Here is a 19,730-nt window from a genome sequence, read left to right as displayed (position 1 = left end):
TTATTCTCTTTATTGTATTTTTATTTTTTCATTTTCAACTATTTTCCTATTCCTATTCTCTCCCTTAATGGTTTGCTGGCCCTTCTTTCAGAATCTTTTCTCTGCCTCTATCATCTCCCAGTAGCTTCTCTATTTTTTACATTTTAGTTTATTATTATTTTCTAAATTTTCATCACTATTAACAACAATATACTTCTCTCTCTCTAAGCTTTACTTTTCTTTTTCTCTTTTTTTTTTAGGCTTGTGTGTGTGTGTTCTCCCTTCACTCTCCCAGTTCTATTTTCACTTGGGTTGTTTTCATTGCGACTATCAAGATATTATATAAGATACCCCTTGTTTCCTGGAAGTTTAGTTGTGTATTGTCCTGCCTTGCCAGCACCCATACAATAGCTTACATGACAAGGTTGGGGCTGAGACACACAGTTAGCCAACCTGAGAGGAGAGTCCTCCCAAGGACTGGTCAGCAACAATCTAGACCCAACCACAAAAGGAGAACCCAAAGAACCCACAAAAGGGACACCCACAAAAGGGACACGCCTAGAGCAAAGAGTTCAGAAGCATAAGGAAAACACACCTCTGGACTCCACTGGACTCACAAAACAAAATCCCACCCCACAAGACTGGAAAGGCAGCAAATATATCTAATAGACAGATACAAACAGTAAGACGTACCAAAATGGAGACACAAAGACACAACCCCCAAATTAAAGAAAAGGAAAAATTGCCAGAAAAAGACCTTGATGACATGGAGTTAAGCAAACTATCAGAAACAGAGTTCAGAGTATTGATTATGAAAAAGTTCAAGGAACATAATGAGAAAAATAAGGAACTAGAAGCTAAGATCAGGACCATAGTGAAAACATTAAAAAGATACATAACGTAAACAAAAATCAGACAGAGATAAAGAATGCTGTATCTGATATCAAGAATACACTGGAAGGAATTAAAAGCAGGCTCAATGAAGCAGAGGATAGAATAAGTGAATTAGAAAACAGGGTAGAAAAAAATCAGAGCAGCAAAAAGAAAAAACACTTAAAAAACATGAGGACAGCCTAAGGGAGCTTTGGGACAACTTGAAGCAAAACAATTTTCACATTATAGGAGTGCCAGAGGGGGATTAAGAGAGCAAGGGATAAAGAGCTCGGTGGAGGTAATAATGACAGAAATTTTCCCTAGGCTGGCAAGGGAGAAAGCCACACAAGTTCAGGAAGCACAGAGGGTTCTAAACAAGAGGGACCCAAAGAGACCCACTCCAAGACACATCATAATTAAAATGGCAAATGTCAAGGACAAAGAGAGAATATTAAGGGCTGCAAGAGAAAGACAAGCAGTGACCTACAAGGGAACCCCCATAAGGCTGACAGCTGATTTCTCAACAGAAACTCTTCAGGCCAGATGGGAGTGGCATGAAGTTCTCAAAGGAATGAAAATCAAGAACATGCAACCAAGATTGCTTTATCCAGCAAGGCTATCATTTAAAATTGAAGGTGAAATAAAAAGCTTCCCAGGCAAAAAAAAAAAAAAAAAGGCTAAAGGAATTCAGTGCCACCAAACCAGCATTGCAAGAAATGCTAAAAAGACTGCTCTAAGAAAAAGATGGAATAGTGAAAAAAAGGTACATCAGCATAAAGAGGAAAAATGGCATTAAGTTTATATCAATAGTAACCTTAAATGTAAATGGAAGAAATGGTCCAATCAAGAGACATAGAGTAGCTAAATGGATAAGAGAACAGGACCCAAATATATGCTGTCTACAAAAGACCCACCTAAGAGCAAAAGATTCACACAGGCTAAAAGTGAAGGGATGGAATAAAATATTCCATGCAAATGGAAAGGAAAAGAAAGCTGAAGTAGCAATACTTATTTCTGACAAAATAAACTACAAAATAAAGACCATAACAAGAGACAAAGATGGTCACTACATAATACTAAAGGGATCAATCCAACAGGAGGATATAACCCTTATAAACATTTATGCACCCAATATAGGAGCACCTAAATATATATTAAAAATTTCTTGGGGGACTTTAAGGGGGAGATTGACAGCAACTCAATCATAGTGGGGGGCTTTAACACCCCACTGTCAGCATTGGACAGATCATCAACACAAAAAATCAACAGGGAAACACAGACCTTAAATGACTCACTAGACCTAATGGATTTAATTGACATTTACAGAACATTTCATTTCAAAGTAAGAGAATACACATTCTTCTCACGTACACATGGAACATTCTCAAAAATAGACCACATGTTAGGGCACAAGGCAAGTCTCTACAAACACAAGGAGACTGAAATCCTATCAAGCATCTTCTCAGATCACAATGCCATGACACTAGAAATCAACCACTATAAAAAACCTCAAAAATATTCAAACACTTGGAGCCTAAATAGCATGTTATTAAACAATGAATGGGTTACCAATGAGATCAAGGAAGAAATAAACACTTAATGGAAAGAAACAAAAATGAACAGACAGCAACGCAAAATCTATGGGACACAGTGAAAGCAGCCCTGAAAGGAAAATTCATAGCATTACAGGCTTATCTCAAGAAACAAGAAAAAGATCTAATGAACCATCTAACACAACAACTAAAAGAACTAGAAGGAGAACAGCAAGAAAAGCCCTGAGGAATTAGAAGGAGGGAAATAATAAAGATGAGAGCAGAAATTAATGACATAGAGACTAAAAAAATACAAAAAAATCAATGAAACCAAGAGCTGGTTCTTTGAAAAGATAAATAAGATTGACGCACCTTCAGCCAGACCCACTAAGAAACAAAGAGAGAGGACCCAAATAAATAAAATCAGAAATGAAAGAGGCGATAATAACAACCAACCCAACAGAAATACAAAGGATTGTAAGAAAATACTATGAGCAACTATATGCCAACAAATTGGACAACATGGGTGAAATGGACAAATTCCTAGAAGCATACAACCTTCCAAAGCTGAATCAAAAAGAGGCAGAAACTTGAATGGGCTGATAACAACTAATGAAATTGAAGCAGTAATCAAAAGTCCTGGACTAGATGGATTTACAGGCAAGTTTTACCAAACATTCAAAGAATTAACACCTATTCTATTCAAACTATTCCAGAAAATTCAAGAGGAGGGAAAACTCCCAAACTCAAACTCTTTTTATGAGGCCAGGATCATCCTAATCCCAAAACCAGATAAAGACACTACAAACAAAGAAAATTACAGGCCAATATCCCTGATGAACATAGATGCTAAAATCCTCACTAAAATACTAGCAAACCAGATCCAGCAATACATTAAAACCAAATGGGATTTATTCCGGGGATTCAAGGCTGGTATAACATCCGCAAATCAATAAATGTGATACATCACATAAACAAAATGAAGGACAAAAATCATGATCATATCAATAAATGCAGAAAAAGCAGTTGACAAAATCCAGCGCCCATTTCTGATAAAAACTCTCAGCAAAGTGGGAATAAAGGGATCATACCTCAGCATAATAAAGGCCATACATGACAAACCTACAGCCAACATCATACTCAATGGGCAAAAACTAAAACCATTTCCATTAAAAACAGGAACAAGACAGGGATGTCCACTTTCACCACTCTTATTCAACATAGTACTGGAAGGCCTTGCCACAGCCATCAGACAGAAGGAAAACATAAAAGGTATCCAAATTGGAAAGGAGGAAGTAAAACTGTCATTATTGGCAGATGACATGATATTGTACCTAGAAAACCCTAAAGACTCCATCAAAGTACTACTAGATTTGATAAATTTCGCAAGGTAGCTGGATACAAAATCAACATCTGGAAATCAGTGGCATTCTTATACACCAACAATGAACTTTCAGAGAGGAAAACTAAAAAAACAATACCATTTACCATTGCAACTAAAAAAATAAGATACCTAGGAATAAACTTAACCAAGGATGTAAAAGACCTGTACTCGGAAAACTATGGGACACTGAAAAAAGAAATAGAGGAAGATTTAAACAAGTGGAAGAATACACCATGCTCATGGATTGGAAGAATTAATATCATTAAAATATCCATACTACCCAAAGCAATTTATAAATTCAATGCAATTCCTATTAAAATACCAACAGCATATTTCACAGATCTAGAACAAACATTTCGAAAATTTATATGGAACCAAAAAAGACCCCCAATAGCTGCAGCCATCTTGATAAAAAAGAACAGAGTGCGAGAGATTACTTTACCATGCATCAAGCTGTACTACAAAGCAATTGTAATTAAAATGGTATTGGTACAACAACAGGCAAATAGAACAATGGAACAGAATAGAGACCCCAGAAATAGACCCACGCTATTATGGTCAGTTAATATTTGACAAAGGAGGCAAGAGCATACAATGGAGTAAGACAGTCTCCTCAATAAGTGGTGCTGGGAAAATTGGACAGATATATGCAAAAAAATGAAACTAGACCACCAACTTTCACCATATACAAAAATAAACTCAAAGTGGATAAAAGACTTAAATGTAAGTCATGAAACCATAAAAATCCTGTAAGAAAACATAGGCAGTAAAGTCACAGACATCCCACGTAGTGGAATTTTCACTGATACATCTCCTCGGGCAAGAGAAACAAAAGAAAAAATAAACATTTGGGACTACATCAAACTAAAAAGCTTCTGCACAGCAAAAGAAAACAGCCTCAAAATACAAAGGAACCCCACGGTCTGGGAAAACATGTTTGCCAAGGATGTATCTGATAAGGGGCTAATTTCCAAAGTGTACAAAGAACTTATACAACTCAGCAAGAGGAAGACAAACAACTTACTTAAGATATGAGCAAAGAACCTGAATAGACACTTCTCCAAAGAGGACATACAGATGGCCAAGAGATACATGAGAAAATGCTCAACGTTGCTAATCATCAGAGAGATGCAAATTAAAACCACAATGAAGTATCACTTCACACCTGTAAGAATGGCTACCATCAACAAATCAGCAAATGACATGTGCTGGTGAGAATGTGGAGAAAGGTACACTGCTGGTGGGAATGCAGGCTGGTGTAACCACTATGGAAAACAGTATGGAGGTTCCTCAAAAAATTAAAAATGGAGCTGCCTTTTGACCCAGTGATCCCACTCCTAGGAATATATCCTAAGAATCCTGAAACACTTATCAGAAAAAATATATGCACCCCTATGTTCATAGCAGCGCAGCTTACCATAGCTAAGATGTGGAAACAGCCCAAGTGCCCATCAGTAGATGAGTGGATAAAAAAGCTGTGGGACATTTACACCATGTAAAGAAGAAGGATCTCGTACCCTTTTGGACACTATGGCTGGACCTGGAGAAAATTATGTTAAGTGAAATAAGCCAGGCAGAAAAAGACAAGCATCACATGATGTCGCTTATACGTGGAATCTAAAGAACTTAATAAACTGATGAACAGAACAGATTCAATGACATGGAAGCATAGATGAGACTGACGAATGTCAGAGGGATGGAGGAGGGTGGGTGGAGGGGGATAGAGTAACCGAAGAATTGGTATGCATATATGCACAACCCAAGGACACGGACAATGCTGGGGAGGGGGACTGGGGAGGAGGATGGGACAGGGTAGAATGGGTCTTTGGGGAGAAAAAAAGACATATGTAATATTTTAAACAAAAATTAAATTAAATTTAAAAAAAGAAAAGACTCCCAACAAAGTGGGTATAGAAAGAGCACACCTCAACATAATAAAAACCATATATGACAAGCCCACAGCTAATATCATACTGAACAGTGAAAGGCTGAAAGTTTTATTCTAAGATTAGGAACAAGACACGGTGCCCATTCTCATCACCCCATTCAACATAATACTGGAAGTCCTAGCCGGAGCAATTAGGCAAGAAAAATAAATAAAAGATATCCAAATCAGAAAGGAAGAAGTAAAATTATCTGTTTGCTGATGCATAATCTTATATATAGAAAACCATAAAGACTCAACAGAAAAATTGTTAGAACTAATCAACAAATTTAGTGAAGTTGCAGAATACAAAATCAACATACAAAAATCAGTTGCACTTCTCAACACTAACAATGAATTACTGAAAGAGAAATTAGGAAAAGAATCCCTTTTACAATAGCACAAAACAATAAAATACTTAGGGATGAATGTAACCAAGGAGATGAAATATCTGTACACTGAAAGTTATAAGAAACTGATAAAAGAAATTGAAAAAGACACAAATAGATGGAAAAATATTTTGTGGTCCTGGACTGAAAAAATTAATATTGTTAAAATCTCCATACTACCCATAGTGATCTACATTTTCAATGCAATGACTATCAAAATTTTCCTGAATATGTACATTATGCTGCAATAACAACCTCAAATGTCAGAGGCTTACAAAGACAAAACTTTGTTTCTTTTAGGTGTACAGTTCTATAATAAATCATCTGCATATTGTGTTGTGTCCACCACTCAAGTTAAGTCTCCGACCATCATCATTTATTCCTCCTTTCCTTCTTCCACCTTTCCCTCTGGCAATCACCATACTGTTGTCTGTGTCTATAAGGTGGTGTGTTGGAGTTTTTTGCTTAATCCCTTCACCTTTTTTCACCCAGCCCCCTAACACTCCTCCCCTCTGACAGCTGTCAGTCTGTTCTCCATGTCTATGAATCTGTTTCTATTTTGTTTGTTAGTTTATTTTGCTCATTAGATTCCACATGTAAGTGAAATCATATGGTACTTGTCTTTTGTTCATTATGCATGCATATTCATGGTGGAGCAGCTAAAGCTCTACTACATATTATTTTTATTCAGGTATCAGACTTAATGAAGAAGCTTCTATCTGGGACATTGCTATCCTGTCATGAAGGGAAAGGGTGGGCCCTATGTTGGCTCTAAAGCCTCTGCCCCTAAGTAATTCACATCGTTTCCACTCACATTTAATTAATTAACATTAATTAAAGCTATCCATTAGGTCAAGCTTGATGTCAATAGAGTGGGGGATTATAATACCCAGGGAGAGACAATAAAGATTTTCGAGTAATAATATGACCTATCACACAAACTAGTTTCACTTTAGACCAGCAACACACAGAGTTACTGCTCTTGTCTTCCTGGACCTTACACTCTAAATCTCATAAGCTTTGTGAGAATAAAAAATAATTTGGAGAAGGGGCAGCATGTCTAGGCCTGATTTTTCAGCCAGCAAAGAGATTGGTTATATACAGGGGACTGAGCAAATAAGTAAATATATCGAAAATTATAGGATCCAGGTTTCTCACTGTCCGAAAAGTGAGTTACAAATACAGAAAGTGGAGGGCTAGAATTAATCTTGTGGTGTTGTACTAGAATTGGAAGTATTGATGTGAACTCATGGTGTTTAATATATATAAACAGAGAATAGAACAGCTAATGATATGTGTGTGTGTGTGTGCGCATGTGCATGTGTATGTGTGTAAATACATATATTTCCTAGTTCTGACTGTTAAGGGCAATGACACTTTGTATGCCTTATTTGCCATGATATTGTCCTACAACATTTCTTATAAACAAAGAGAAGTATTTTTGTAACATATATAGTTATATTTATAACATACATATCACCTTCCACAATTTACCCACTCAGACTCTGTACCTAACTGCAAATTTCAAAAAAAAAGAATATAATTGGCTCAATTTGGCTCCTGTCTACACCTAGTTCATTCTCCTCTGGCCAAGTTCTACTAAAAGCAGTCAGGGACTGGGAGAAAAATAATATCTATTATAAAATTATCTTTGTCTAGCCTTCAGACATCAAGGATTACCCACAAGTAAATGCCCTCTCCCCTGAAGCTCTAGACTAGATTGCATTAAATCCCTTCTTTTGCAAATCATACTGTTCTTGTTCTGCCACTCCATGTTTCTTGCCTTTTCCCCATCACCTATTGTACTGGTGCATGTGTTACTGCCCTCCAGTAATCTCCTGGGACTATGTTGGTCTTTCCTAAAGAGCTCTGTGAAGTTATATATCACATTAACTTTCTCAAAAATACATATTTTCCATACTCATTCATTAGGTCTGTCTGTCTAAAGCCAAACTGGGAACAGGAGAGAGATTGTTCACACAGGCGGCTAAAGGTAAATCTTAATCACAGACTGTTTGTCTAGAAGCAACCCCAATAGAAGCATTCCTCTAACCAAACACAGGTTGAAAGTTAATGTCATAACACCTAGGGTCTTGGCTGAAATCAATCACTGATCCCTCTAAGATCATATTCTTCTGCTTCGTTTAATCTGAAAATTCTTCTGTCAAGGAGATTCTTATTTTATAGTTCTCAGAGAGCCACGTGACAATTACCATTTCTATGTAAAGATTTAGAGATAGAGACTGTGCAGATTGGAAAAGTGGGATTGTTGGTGAACAAGTGAAGGAGAGGTTTTCAAGCCTCATAGAAGAGGTAGAGGAAGGACTCAGGGCCTCCAGTCTTCCATCAGAGAACAGTTATCAGGACCCGAAGACTAATGGGAAGGAAAAGGCACTAATGGAGAAAACACTAGACCCTCCTCCTGTCTCATGTTACTTGACCAATGTAAGAGGGCCACAGCAACAGAAAGCAAAGGCTCTAACTGCCCGACCTTGCTCTTGAGGAGGCATACGGTGTTACGAACAGTAACAAACACTAAATGTACGTTATCTAGCAGTGTACTTAAATATAATAAAGATATGTTGTTTAGCATTATGCCCAGGACATAGTAAACTGCTCAGAATAACTGCGTTCTATTTTCTGTGGTTATTTTTAATCATTATCATAACTGCAGTTTCCACAAGGGTTTTGTACTATATTGCCGTTCTCCTGTTAAATTCCTCAGCGTCTCTTTGGACTTCTTCCCCAGTCCCCTATTAAAGGCTCAGTTCCAGAGTTCTCAACAAATAGGGTTCGTTAGCATACTCTGAATTTGGGCCTCTTGGGACCTTTTATTTCTTTCCTCAACTGATTAGCTTAAGGTCTCCCTAAATACGAACATTTCAAATATACTTCAGTCTGGTATAAAATCTGGCTCAAACGAGTCAGAACAGAAGAAATAAGACTTTGAAGCGAGGGTGCTTTTATTATCGCTACTATAAATATGCTTAACTTAAATAAATCACATCTCAAAGGATTACTTTACTGGCCAAGGAACATTTTATTTTTTATTGAATTTATTGAGGTGACATTGGTTAATAAAATTATATAGGTCAGGGTGCATTTTAAATTAATGTGGAAATAAGAAGTGGTAAATAACAGCTAAGCTTATAAATAGCAGGATCAGTAGGATTTTTTGTACTAAATTTTCATAAGCTTGAAAATTTTTGTGAATAATTAGGTCAATAAGTACTAGTAAGAAAGCAAACAAGTTCAATTTTATGCCACCTTTAATTCAAATCTGACTTCTAACTTGCCGTTCATCACATGGATATGTATGGGTAAAATCCCACATCACTGCCCTGAAAGTCAAGTGTAAGTATATTCTCAGCTTACAGTTATATCAGTGTTACCTGCCTGTGATTGTAGGACATAAAATCATATAACTGTGACTTTTTTATTTAAAATGAACTTATATTTGTTTTATAGCATTTATGCAATATAGACAGGTATAAAAGTATAAAATAAAAAGAAACAGCTCCCCATATGTCCCCCACTTCCCCATATAACTCCATAGAAGTAATAATATTCATTTATTTTTCCAAATATTTGTGACTATGCACATAAAAATATAGTTCTATATAATATATAAGATGGTTATATATATATCTATATTACATATATATATGCATATGTATTTTTTAACCCAAATCAGATCATACAATACAGCATTGTTAACATACTAAGCTTAATCTGAGGGGAAAATATACAAAAGAAAATGAGTTAAAGATATGGGGTTGAAAATGAAATAAGAATTCAGACCTAAAAAAATTTATTTGAGAATCAGCATACAATAGGTGTAGAACAGGATTGTTTTACTAATTTGGAAACTACAGCAAGCAAGCAACTTCTGAAAAATGTGTGCTTGGAAGAAAGAACAGCCAGAGTAAGACATGCATCATTAGAGTTTGGAGAAAGGAGGAAAAGTTAGGAAGGACCTATTGCCAGAAATTAAGAAGATATTAGAAGAAAAAAAATCAAAGATCATATAGAGGTAAAGTATAAATATGCAGAAATTGTTTAAATATGCAATTACCATTTAATAAATTTGTTAAGAAATAAAGAAGCATGTGTTTTGGAATCAGAAGAATGTACTAGCTGTATGTTCTTGGTCAAACCACTTAAACTTCCCCAGCCTCAGTTTCACCATCATTACCATTATTATCCTTATAGTATAATTAATCCACATTATCGCATCTGCAAGGTTGAGATAATGATCATAATCGCTCTGCTCCTGGGTGAGGATGGAAAATCAGCATAACATAGGAGTTAACTGTGCAGACTATGGAGTCAGGTGGCACTGGGTCAAAATCCACAATACATTAGCTGTGGGATTTGGAACAATTTATCACCTGCTCCAAAACTCAATTTCCTCACCTGCAAATTGGAGTAGCAATAGTATCTCAAAAGATTATTAAGGGAATCAAAATAATGACAAAATGTGGCACATAGTAAGTTCTCAATTAATGCTAGTTATTATTTATTATTATTGTAGTTATAATCAAATAAATCAATGTACATTAAATGCTTTTTTATTTAGAAGATGATAAAATGTTTACTGTTTCTATTTTCAAGAGTCAGAAAGGGACTGACATTTGACACAAGAGGAATAATCAACTCTTTTGAACAGAGTATGAAAAGATGAGTGGAGGGCAGAACAGTCTTGAAAGAAGAAAGGTAGAGAGGAGGATCATGCCAAAGGCTATTTTACTAATTATTAATAAAATGTAGGTGACTTATCTGCTGAGAATGGTTTTGAGAATTTGAGAACCATGGAGAAGAAGAATTAAAAGTGAAATAAAATTTAAATTAAATTATACAATAGCTATGTAAATATTCAGAACCCTATCCCTTATCTATAAACAGAAAATAATTACTTGAATTCTCTAAATATGGTATTAATAGCCCCCTACTCATTTAAATTCTTCATTAGAAACTCTTAAATGATGTTTGAAACTTTTTTTAATTTTTTTATTGAATTTATTGGGGTGACATTGACTAATAAAACCACACAGGTTTTAAGTGTACAACTCTGTAACACATCATCTGCATACTGCAGATGTGCTAACCACCCTAAGTAAAGTCTTTTCACCCCCATTTATCCCTTCCTTGCCCTCTTCCGCCTCGTCCAACCCCCTCTCCTCTGGCAATCACCATACTGGTGTCTGCGTCTACGTGTTTTTTCCTCTTCTTAATCCCTTCACCTTTTTCACCCCTCCCCACAACCTCACTCACCTCTGACAGCTGCCAGTCTGTTCTCAATATCTATAAGTCTGTTTCTATTTTGTTTGTTAGTTTATTTTGTTCCTGAGACTCCACATATAAGTGACATCATACGGTATTTGTCTTTCTCTGACTGGCTTATTTCACTTAACATAATATTCTCCAGGTCCATCCCTGCTGTCACAAAAGGTAAGAAGAGTTCCTTTCTTACTTCCTCGTAGTATTACATTGTGTAAATGTACCACAGCTTTTTTATTCACTCATCTATAAATGGGCACTTAGGCTGCTTCCAAATCTTGGCTATTGTTAATAATGCAGCAATGAACATAGGGTTACATGTATTCTCTTGAATTAGTGTTTTGGGTTTCTTCAGATATATTCCCAGAAGTGGAATGGCTGGGTCATAAGGCAGTTCCATTTTTAATTTTTTGAGGAAACTTCATACTGCTTTACACCAATCTGCATTCCCACCAGCAGCGCACTTGCCAATACTTCTTTGTTGATATATTAGTGATAGCTATTCTGACAGGTGTGAGGTGGTATCTCATTTTGATTTTAATTTGCATTTATCTGATGATTAGTGACATTGAGCATCTTTTCATATGTCTGTTGGCCATCTGTATGTCCTCTTTGGAGAAGAGTCTTTTTAAGTCCTTTGCCTATTTTTAAATTGGGTTGAGTAGTATAAGTTCTATATAAATTTTTTAATTTAACTCCTTATCAGATGTATCATTGGCAAATATGTTCTCCCATTCAGTGGGTTGTCTTTTCATTTTGTTGATGGTTTCTTTTGTTGTGCAAAAACTTTTTAGTTTGATGTAGTCCCATTTGTTTAATTTTTCTTTTGTTTCCCTTGCCAAGAAGATATGTCAGAAAAATATATTGCTATAAGAAGTGTCTAAGATATTACTGCCTATGGTTTCTTCTAAGATTTTTTTTTAAATATATCTTTATTGATTTCAGAGAGAGAGATAGAAACATCAATGATGAGAGAGTCATTGATCAGCTGCCTCCTGCACTTCCCACACTGGGGGTCAAGCCCACAACCTGGCATGTGACCTGACCAGGAATCGAACCGTGATCTCCTGGATCCTAGGTCAATGCTCAACCGCTGAGCCACACCAGCCAGGCTCTTCTAAGATTTTTATGGTTTTATGACTTACATTTAAGTCTTTAATCCATTTTGAGTTTATTCTTTTGTAGGTGTAAGTTGGTGGTCTAGTTTCTATTTTTTGCATGTCTCTGTCCAATTTTCCCAGCACCATTTATTGAAGAGACTGTCTTTACCCTCTTATATGTTCTTGCCTCCTTTGTTAAATATTAGTTGACCACAAAGGTGTGGGTTTGTTTCTGAGCTCTCTATTCTGTCCCATTGATCTATATGCCTGTTTTTATGCCAGTACCATGCTGTTTTCATTACTATGGCCTTGTAACATAGTTGGATATCAAATGGCATGATTCCTCCAACCTTGGCCTTCTTACCCAAGATTGCTGAGGCTATTCAGGTTTTTTGTGGGGCCATATAAATTTTTGGAATATTTGTTCGAGTTCTATGAGATAGGCCATTGTTTTTTTAATAGGAATTGCATTGAACCTGTAGGTTGCTTTGAGTAGTATGTGCATTGTAATGATGCTCGTTATTCCTATCCATGAACATGGTATATGCTTCCACTTATTTGTATCTTCCTCAGTTTCTCTCTTCAGTGTCTTATAATTTTCCAAGTACAGGTTTTTTACCTCCTTGGTTAAATTTATTCATAGTTACCTTACTTTTTGTTGTTGTTGCAATTGTAAATGGGATTGCTTACTTGGTTTCTCTTTCTGATAGTTCATTATTGGTATATAAAAATGCCACCAATTTCTGTATATTAATTTTGGAGTTTTTTAAACACCTGAATATTAATTTTGTATCCTGCTACTTTACTGAATTCATTTATCAGTTTAAGTTGGTTTTGGCTGAGCCTTTAGGGTTTTCTACATACAGTATCATGTCATCTGCAAACTGGGACCTGAGGGAAAGCAGACACTGACAGCAAAGATTTAGAGACTGGTGACTTTAGCTACAATGGTCCACAAATTCAAAAAATCAAAGGGAAGTTGGGGGCCTCTTTGGTTATGCAGTTATAATGGTATTGCTTATTCCCTCCTAAAGGCCCCTCAACTATGAACAAACAAAGTTAACTTTTCTTCTCACACTTGAGACCAAGAGAGTGATGGAAATGAGACATACTACCAAATTAGCAAATATAATGAAAGATCAAAAGTAGAGTCAGTGTTCAAAGAGAAAATAAATGGAGAAATGATAACTTAGGCATTGGATTAAAAGACACACTAGGAAAGTAAATGAAGAGCCTGAAATGAGCCATGGAAAAAAGCCCCCTATGTGGTAACTTAACAAATAATTCTTGTGAAGAGCCAGCCTCTATCCAATAGAAAATCTCGTTTGAGTCAAAATGACATGGGGAGAAATGTATTTGAATCAATTCAACAGGAAAACCTTAGGCTCTCCTGAATGCTCCTGAGCTCTTCTTCCCTTCTAAACACCAATTTTGTTCCTTTGTACCTTCCTAGGCTGCAAATGTTAGTGATGAAAAACCAAACATTTCCAACAGAATTCATTCTGCTGGGACTAACAGACATCCCAGAGATTCAACTTGTCATGTTTATGCTTCTCTTCCTCACCTACGTATTCAGTATCATTGGAAACCTGACCATCATCACCCTCACACTACTAGACTCCCACCTCCAGACTCCCATGTATTTCTTCCTCCGGAATTTCTCTTTTTTAGAAATTTCCTTTACAACCACTTTTACTCCTAGACTACTGTTCAGCATCTTAACGGGGAACAAGAGCATTGGCTTTGCTGGTTGCTTCACTCAGTATTTCTTTGCCATATTCCTCGGGGCCACAGAGTTTTACCTTCTGGCTGCCATGTCCTATGATCGCTATGCAGCCATATGTAAACCCCTGCATTACACAACCATTATGAGCAGCAGGGTCTGCACCTCACTGGTTCTCTGCTCCTGGCTAGGTGGATTTCTGGTCATCATATCCCCAATCATCCTGACCAGTCAGCTGGATTTCTGTGCCTCCAACGTGCTGAATCATTATTATTGTGACTATGGACCCCTTATAAAAATATCTTGTTCAGACACAAGACTCCTGGAGCTGGTTGACTTTATTTTAGCAGTTGTGACCTTGGTGGTCACTCTGGTGCTGGTGAGTGTCTCCTATACAAACATCATCTGGACCATTCTGAAGATCCCCTCTGCTCAGCAAAGGAAAAAGGCCTTTTCCACATGTTCTTCCCACATGATTGTCATCTCCCTCTCTTATGGCAGCTGCATCTTCATGTACGTAAAACCCTCAGCAAAAAAGGGAGTTGCTTTCAATAAGGGAGTTGCTGTGCTCAATACCTCAGTTGCCCCTTTGTTGAACCCATTCATTTACACTCTAAGAAATAAACAAGTAAAACAAGCTTTCAAGCATGTGGCCAGAAAGATTGTGAATATTTAATGAACATAAAGACCCCAAACAAAGGAAAATATGAACACATTCATAAAGTCCTGTCCATGAAAACCCAGGAAGAACTTCTCTAACACTCTCATTAAACCAATATCTCAGATGAATTTATTATTAAGAGGTGTCAAAGTTATATTTCAAACTTGCCAATGAGAGGGAAATCTTCCCAAAAAAGTTTAAATATTTCTGTCTAGCACATAGATTTTCAAACCAGACATTTTTAAAATTTTCAAAAATGTGAAACAATAACGTTCTTCTCATTATTTTTGAGACTATGGTTATTTTGAATTAAAATATGTAATTTGTGTTCAAAAGAAATGTGTTTATTATAATTATTTTTAAAAACTTAATATATAGATTTTTTAAGTTCCCAGTTTTAATTTCTAATATGATATAAAATAGATATAGCTATAACCCCTTAGTAAATAAATTTTTATAGAAAAAAGATATAACTAGATAACTTTGCATACACAAAAAGGAATATCTGAATAAAATTAATGGAGTTGTCACTAGACTGGTGGTCCTGAACTTACTGGTAATGTTTAGCTTTACAAATGAGGCTCTTCATTTTATCACAGTATTTAAGAAAGTTGTCCAAACATGTTATCAGAAACACTAGACACTTCCCAGAAGAGGCTAGTGATTACATCTTGCAATAAAGCTCTACTCTTGCAATAAAGGCCATCTTTTCTCAAGTTTGAGATAATTTTCTTTCTCATCCTTTTTGCTCTGACAATTCTAAAACCATCTCTTCCTTTTTTTAATCTTTATTTTATTTTTAAATTTATTGGGGTGACATTGGTTAATATCAACATATAGGTTTCAGGTGTGGGTTTCTATGTTACACGATCTGTATAGTGCACTGTGTGCCCACCACCCAAAGTCAAATCTTCTCCAGTCACCATATATTAAGACCCCCTTCACTCCCCACCCCCTTCTCTCTGGCAAGCACCACACTGCTCTTTGTGTCCATGACTTTCAGTTTTATATGCCACATGAGTGAAATTATATGATTCTTAGCTTTTTCTGACTGGATTATTTCACTTAGCATAGTATTCTCAAGGTCCATCCATGTTGTTGCAAATGGCAGTATTTTCATCATTTCTTATGGCTGAGTAGTGTTCCATTGTGTACATGTACCACATCTTTACCAGTCTTCTATTGCAAGACACTGGTTGTTTCCATGTCTTGGCCACTGTGAATAATGCTGCAATGATCATAGGGGTGCATATATCTTTATGAATACATGTTTTCAAGTTTTTCGGGTATATACCCAGGAAAGGGATTGCTGGGTTGTATGGTAGCTCTATTCTTAATTTTTTGAGGAATCACCAGACTTCTTTCCGTAATGGGTGTACCAGTCTACATTCCCACCAGCAGTGAATGAGGGTTCCCTTTTCTCCACACCTCTCCCACACTTGTTATTGCTTGTCTTGTTGATAATAGCCACTCTAACAGGTGCAAGGTGGTATCTCATTGTAGTTTTGATTTGCATTTCCCTAATTGCTAATGAGGTTGAACACCTTTTCATATATCTATTGGCTGTTCATATGTCTTCTTGGGAAAGGTGTCTGTTCAGGTCCACTGTCCACTATTTGATTGGGTTGTTTGTTTGCTTGGTGTTGAGTTTTATGAGTTCTTTATATTTTTTGGAAATTAAACCTTTGTCAGAGCTACTGTTTGCAAATATCATCTCCCACCCGACTGGCTGCCTCTTTGTTTTGTTGTCAGTTTCTTTTGCTGTGCAGAAGCTTTTTAGTTTGATATAGTCCCATTCATTTATATTTGCCTTTGCTTCCCTTGCCTTTGGGGTCAAGTTCACAAAATGTTCTCTACGAAGAGAACATTTTAGTATCTATGTTTTCCATAAGTTTAGTATCTGTTTTCCTTCTATGTAACTTATTGTTTTGGGTCTCACATTTAGGCCTTTAATTCATTTTGAGTTAATTTTTGTACATGGGGACAAACCATAAACCCAGTTTCATTCTTTTGCATGTGGCTTTCAAATTTTCCCAGCACCATTTATTGAAGAGACTATTTTTACTTTATTGTGTGTTTCGGGCTCCTTTGTCAAAAATTACCTGCCCATATACATGTGGTTTTATATCTGTGCTCTCTATTCTGTTCCACTGATCTGTGTGTCTGTTTCTGTGCCGATTCCATGCTGTTTTGATTATCACCATTCTGTAGTATAATTTGAAGTCAAGTAGTGTGATATCTCCAGCTTTGTTCTTTCTTCTCAGGATTGCTTTTGCTTCTTGGGGTGGTTTGTTGTTCCATACAAATCTGAAGATTTCTCATTCTATTTCTTTAAAAAATGACATTGGAATTTTGATGGGAATTGCATTAAACCTGTAAATTGCTTTGGGTACTATAGCCATTTTAACTATGTTCATTCTCCCAATCCATGAACACCAGATATTTTTTCATTTGTTGTGTCTTTTTCAATCTCTTTTAATAGTACTTTGTAATTTTCAGTATGTAGGTCTTTCATGTTCTTTGTTAAGTTTATTCCTAGGTATTTTATTATTTTGGTTGCAACTGCAAAAGGAATTGTTTTTTTCATTTCTTTTTCTGAAGTTTTGTTGTTAATATACAGGAAGGCAATGGATTTTCATATATTGATTTTGTATCCTGCAACTTTACTGTATTTATTTATTGTTTCCAATAGTTTTTGGTAGAGTCTTCAGGGTTTTCTATATATAGAACCATCTCATCTACAAAAAGTGACAGTTTTACTTCTTCCTTCCCTATTTTGATGTCTTTTGTTTCTTTCTCTTGCCTGATTGCTCTGGCTAGGACTTACAGAACTATGTTGAATAAAAGTTTTGAGAGTGGACATCCTTGTCTTGTTCCTGATCTTAGAGGAAAAGTTTTCAGTTTTTCACCATTGAGTAAGATATTAGCTGAGGATTTATTACATATGGCCTTTACTATGTTATGGTACTTTCCTTCTATTCCTATTTTATTGAGTGTTTTAATCATAAATGAATGTTGTATCTTATCAAATGATTTCTCTGCATCTATTGATAAGATCATATGATTTTTATCCTTTCTTTTGTTAATGTGGTTTAGTACATTGATTGATTTATGTATGTCAAACCATCTTTGTGCCCCTGGAATGAATCCACTTGATTGTGATGTATTAGTTTTTTAATGTATTGTTGTATTGTATTTGCTAGTATTTTGTTTAGGATTTTTATATCTGTATTCATTAGATATTGGTCTGTAGTTTTCTTTTTTTGTGTTATTCTTGCCAGGTTTTGGTATCAGGGTACATTGGCCTCATAAAATGTGTTAGGAAATATAGCTCCTTCTTCAATTTTTTGGAAGAGTTTGAGAAGAATAGGTTTTAAATCTTCTTTAAATGTTTGGTAGAATTCACTGGTAAAGCCATCTGGTCCTATACTTTTATTTTGGGGGACATTTTTGATGGTTGTTTCAATTTCCTCATCGCTGATTGGTCTATTTAGATTTTCCAGTTCATAATTATTTAGTCTAGGAAGGTTATATATTTCTAGGAACTTATCCATTTCTTCTAGGTTATTGAATTTGGTGGCATATAGTCTTTCATAATATTCTAGTGTGATCCTTTGTATATGTCATGCCTGTGGTGACTTCTCTCTCATTTCTGGTTTTGTTTATATGGGTCTTTTCCCTTTTTTTTCTTAGTGAGTCTAGCCAGGGGTCTGTCAGTTTTATTAATCTTTTCAAAGAACCAGCTCTTTGTTTTATTAATTTTTGTATAGTCTTTTTGTTCTCTATTTCATTCAATTCTGCTCTAATTTTTATGATTTTCTTTCCTCTGCTGACTTTGGATTGCTTTTGTTTTTCTTTTTCTAGTTTCGTAAAATGTGATGTTAGGTTGTTTACTTGGGATTCTCTTGTTTCTTGAGATAAGCCTGTAATGATATAAACTTCCCTCTTATTACTGCTTTTGCTGCATCCCAGAAGTTTTGATCTGTTGTATTGTCATTTTCACTTGTCTCTATATATCTTTTGATCTCGCCTTTTATTTCTTCTTTGACCCAGTCATTTTTTAGTACTATGTTGTTTACTCTCCATGTATTTGTGGGTCTCTTCCTTTTTGCAGTTGATTTCTAATTTCAAGGCACTGTGTTCAGAGAATATGCTTGGTATAATTTCAATCTTCTTGAATTTGTTGATGCTAGTTCTGTGACCCTCCCTGGAGCACGCCCATGCCTTTCCCTTCCCCTTTTTCTTCCCCCACAGGCATATATTTCCTAAATTCTAAGGGTCCCCATGAGACTTACAACTGGGGGAACAATAGGCAGCAGCAGTTCATCTCAGGCTAACCCTCTGAACCTGTCTCCAAGGCTCCCTTTTCTCTGATTTCTCAGTGAGCCGAAGCAACCCAGCCTAGGCTCTCCTGTTGCTCCATTTATTTTAAGCCCTTCCTTGTTTCACTGTCCCCAGCTTTAATAAATGTACTCTCAAAATCATCTGGATTCATGTTGTGAAATCTTTTCTGCACAAAGTCAAGGACCCACATACTACCTGCTGGCCTTAGGCAGACCCGCTCAGGGCCAGATCCCCTTTCTGATAACAACACTAAATACAAATACTCCAAATATGTCATTTAAAATAGAGACTGCCAGAATGGATTTTTTTCTAGCTATATGCTGTGTATAAGAAACTCTCACCAAGTATAATGATATAAGTAAGTTAAAAGTAAAAAATGGAAAAATACATACCATACAAACACTAATCATAAAAAGCTGGAGTGGCCATATTAATATCAGACAAAGTAGCCTGGCTGGAGTGGCTCAGCGGTTGAGCATCAACCTACGATCCAGGAGATCCAGTCAGGGTACATGCCCTGGTTGCGGGCTCGATCCCCAGT

At 36.1% G+C, this 19,730-nt stretch overlaps 1 protein-coding gene across 1 annotated transcript; it reads left to right on the top strand.

The window, feature by feature from the left end:
* Positions 1-13,921: 13,921 nt before the first annotated feature.
* Positions 13,922-14,860, top strand: LOC308552869 (olfactory receptor 6C4-like; the record flags this gene model as incomplete). Its single annotated transcript, XM_081128256.1, has 1 exon — positions 13,922-14,860. One exon carries the CDS (start codon positions 13,922-13,924, stop codon positions 14,858-14,860), a length of 939 nt encoding a protein of 312 aa, XP_080984382.1.
* Positions 14,861-19,730: the final 4,870 nt, after the last annotated feature.

The sequence above is a fragment of the Miniopterus schreibersii genome, assembly GCF_964146895.1.
Source record: "Miniopterus schreibersii genome assembly, chromosome: 2".
Classification (NCBI taxonomy): domain Eukaryota; kingdom Metazoa; phylum Chordata; class Mammalia; order Chiroptera; family Miniopteridae; genus Miniopterus; species Miniopterus schreibersii.
Note: the sequence above shows the minus strand (reverse complement) of the source record. Positions and strands in the feature narration are given on the sequence as shown.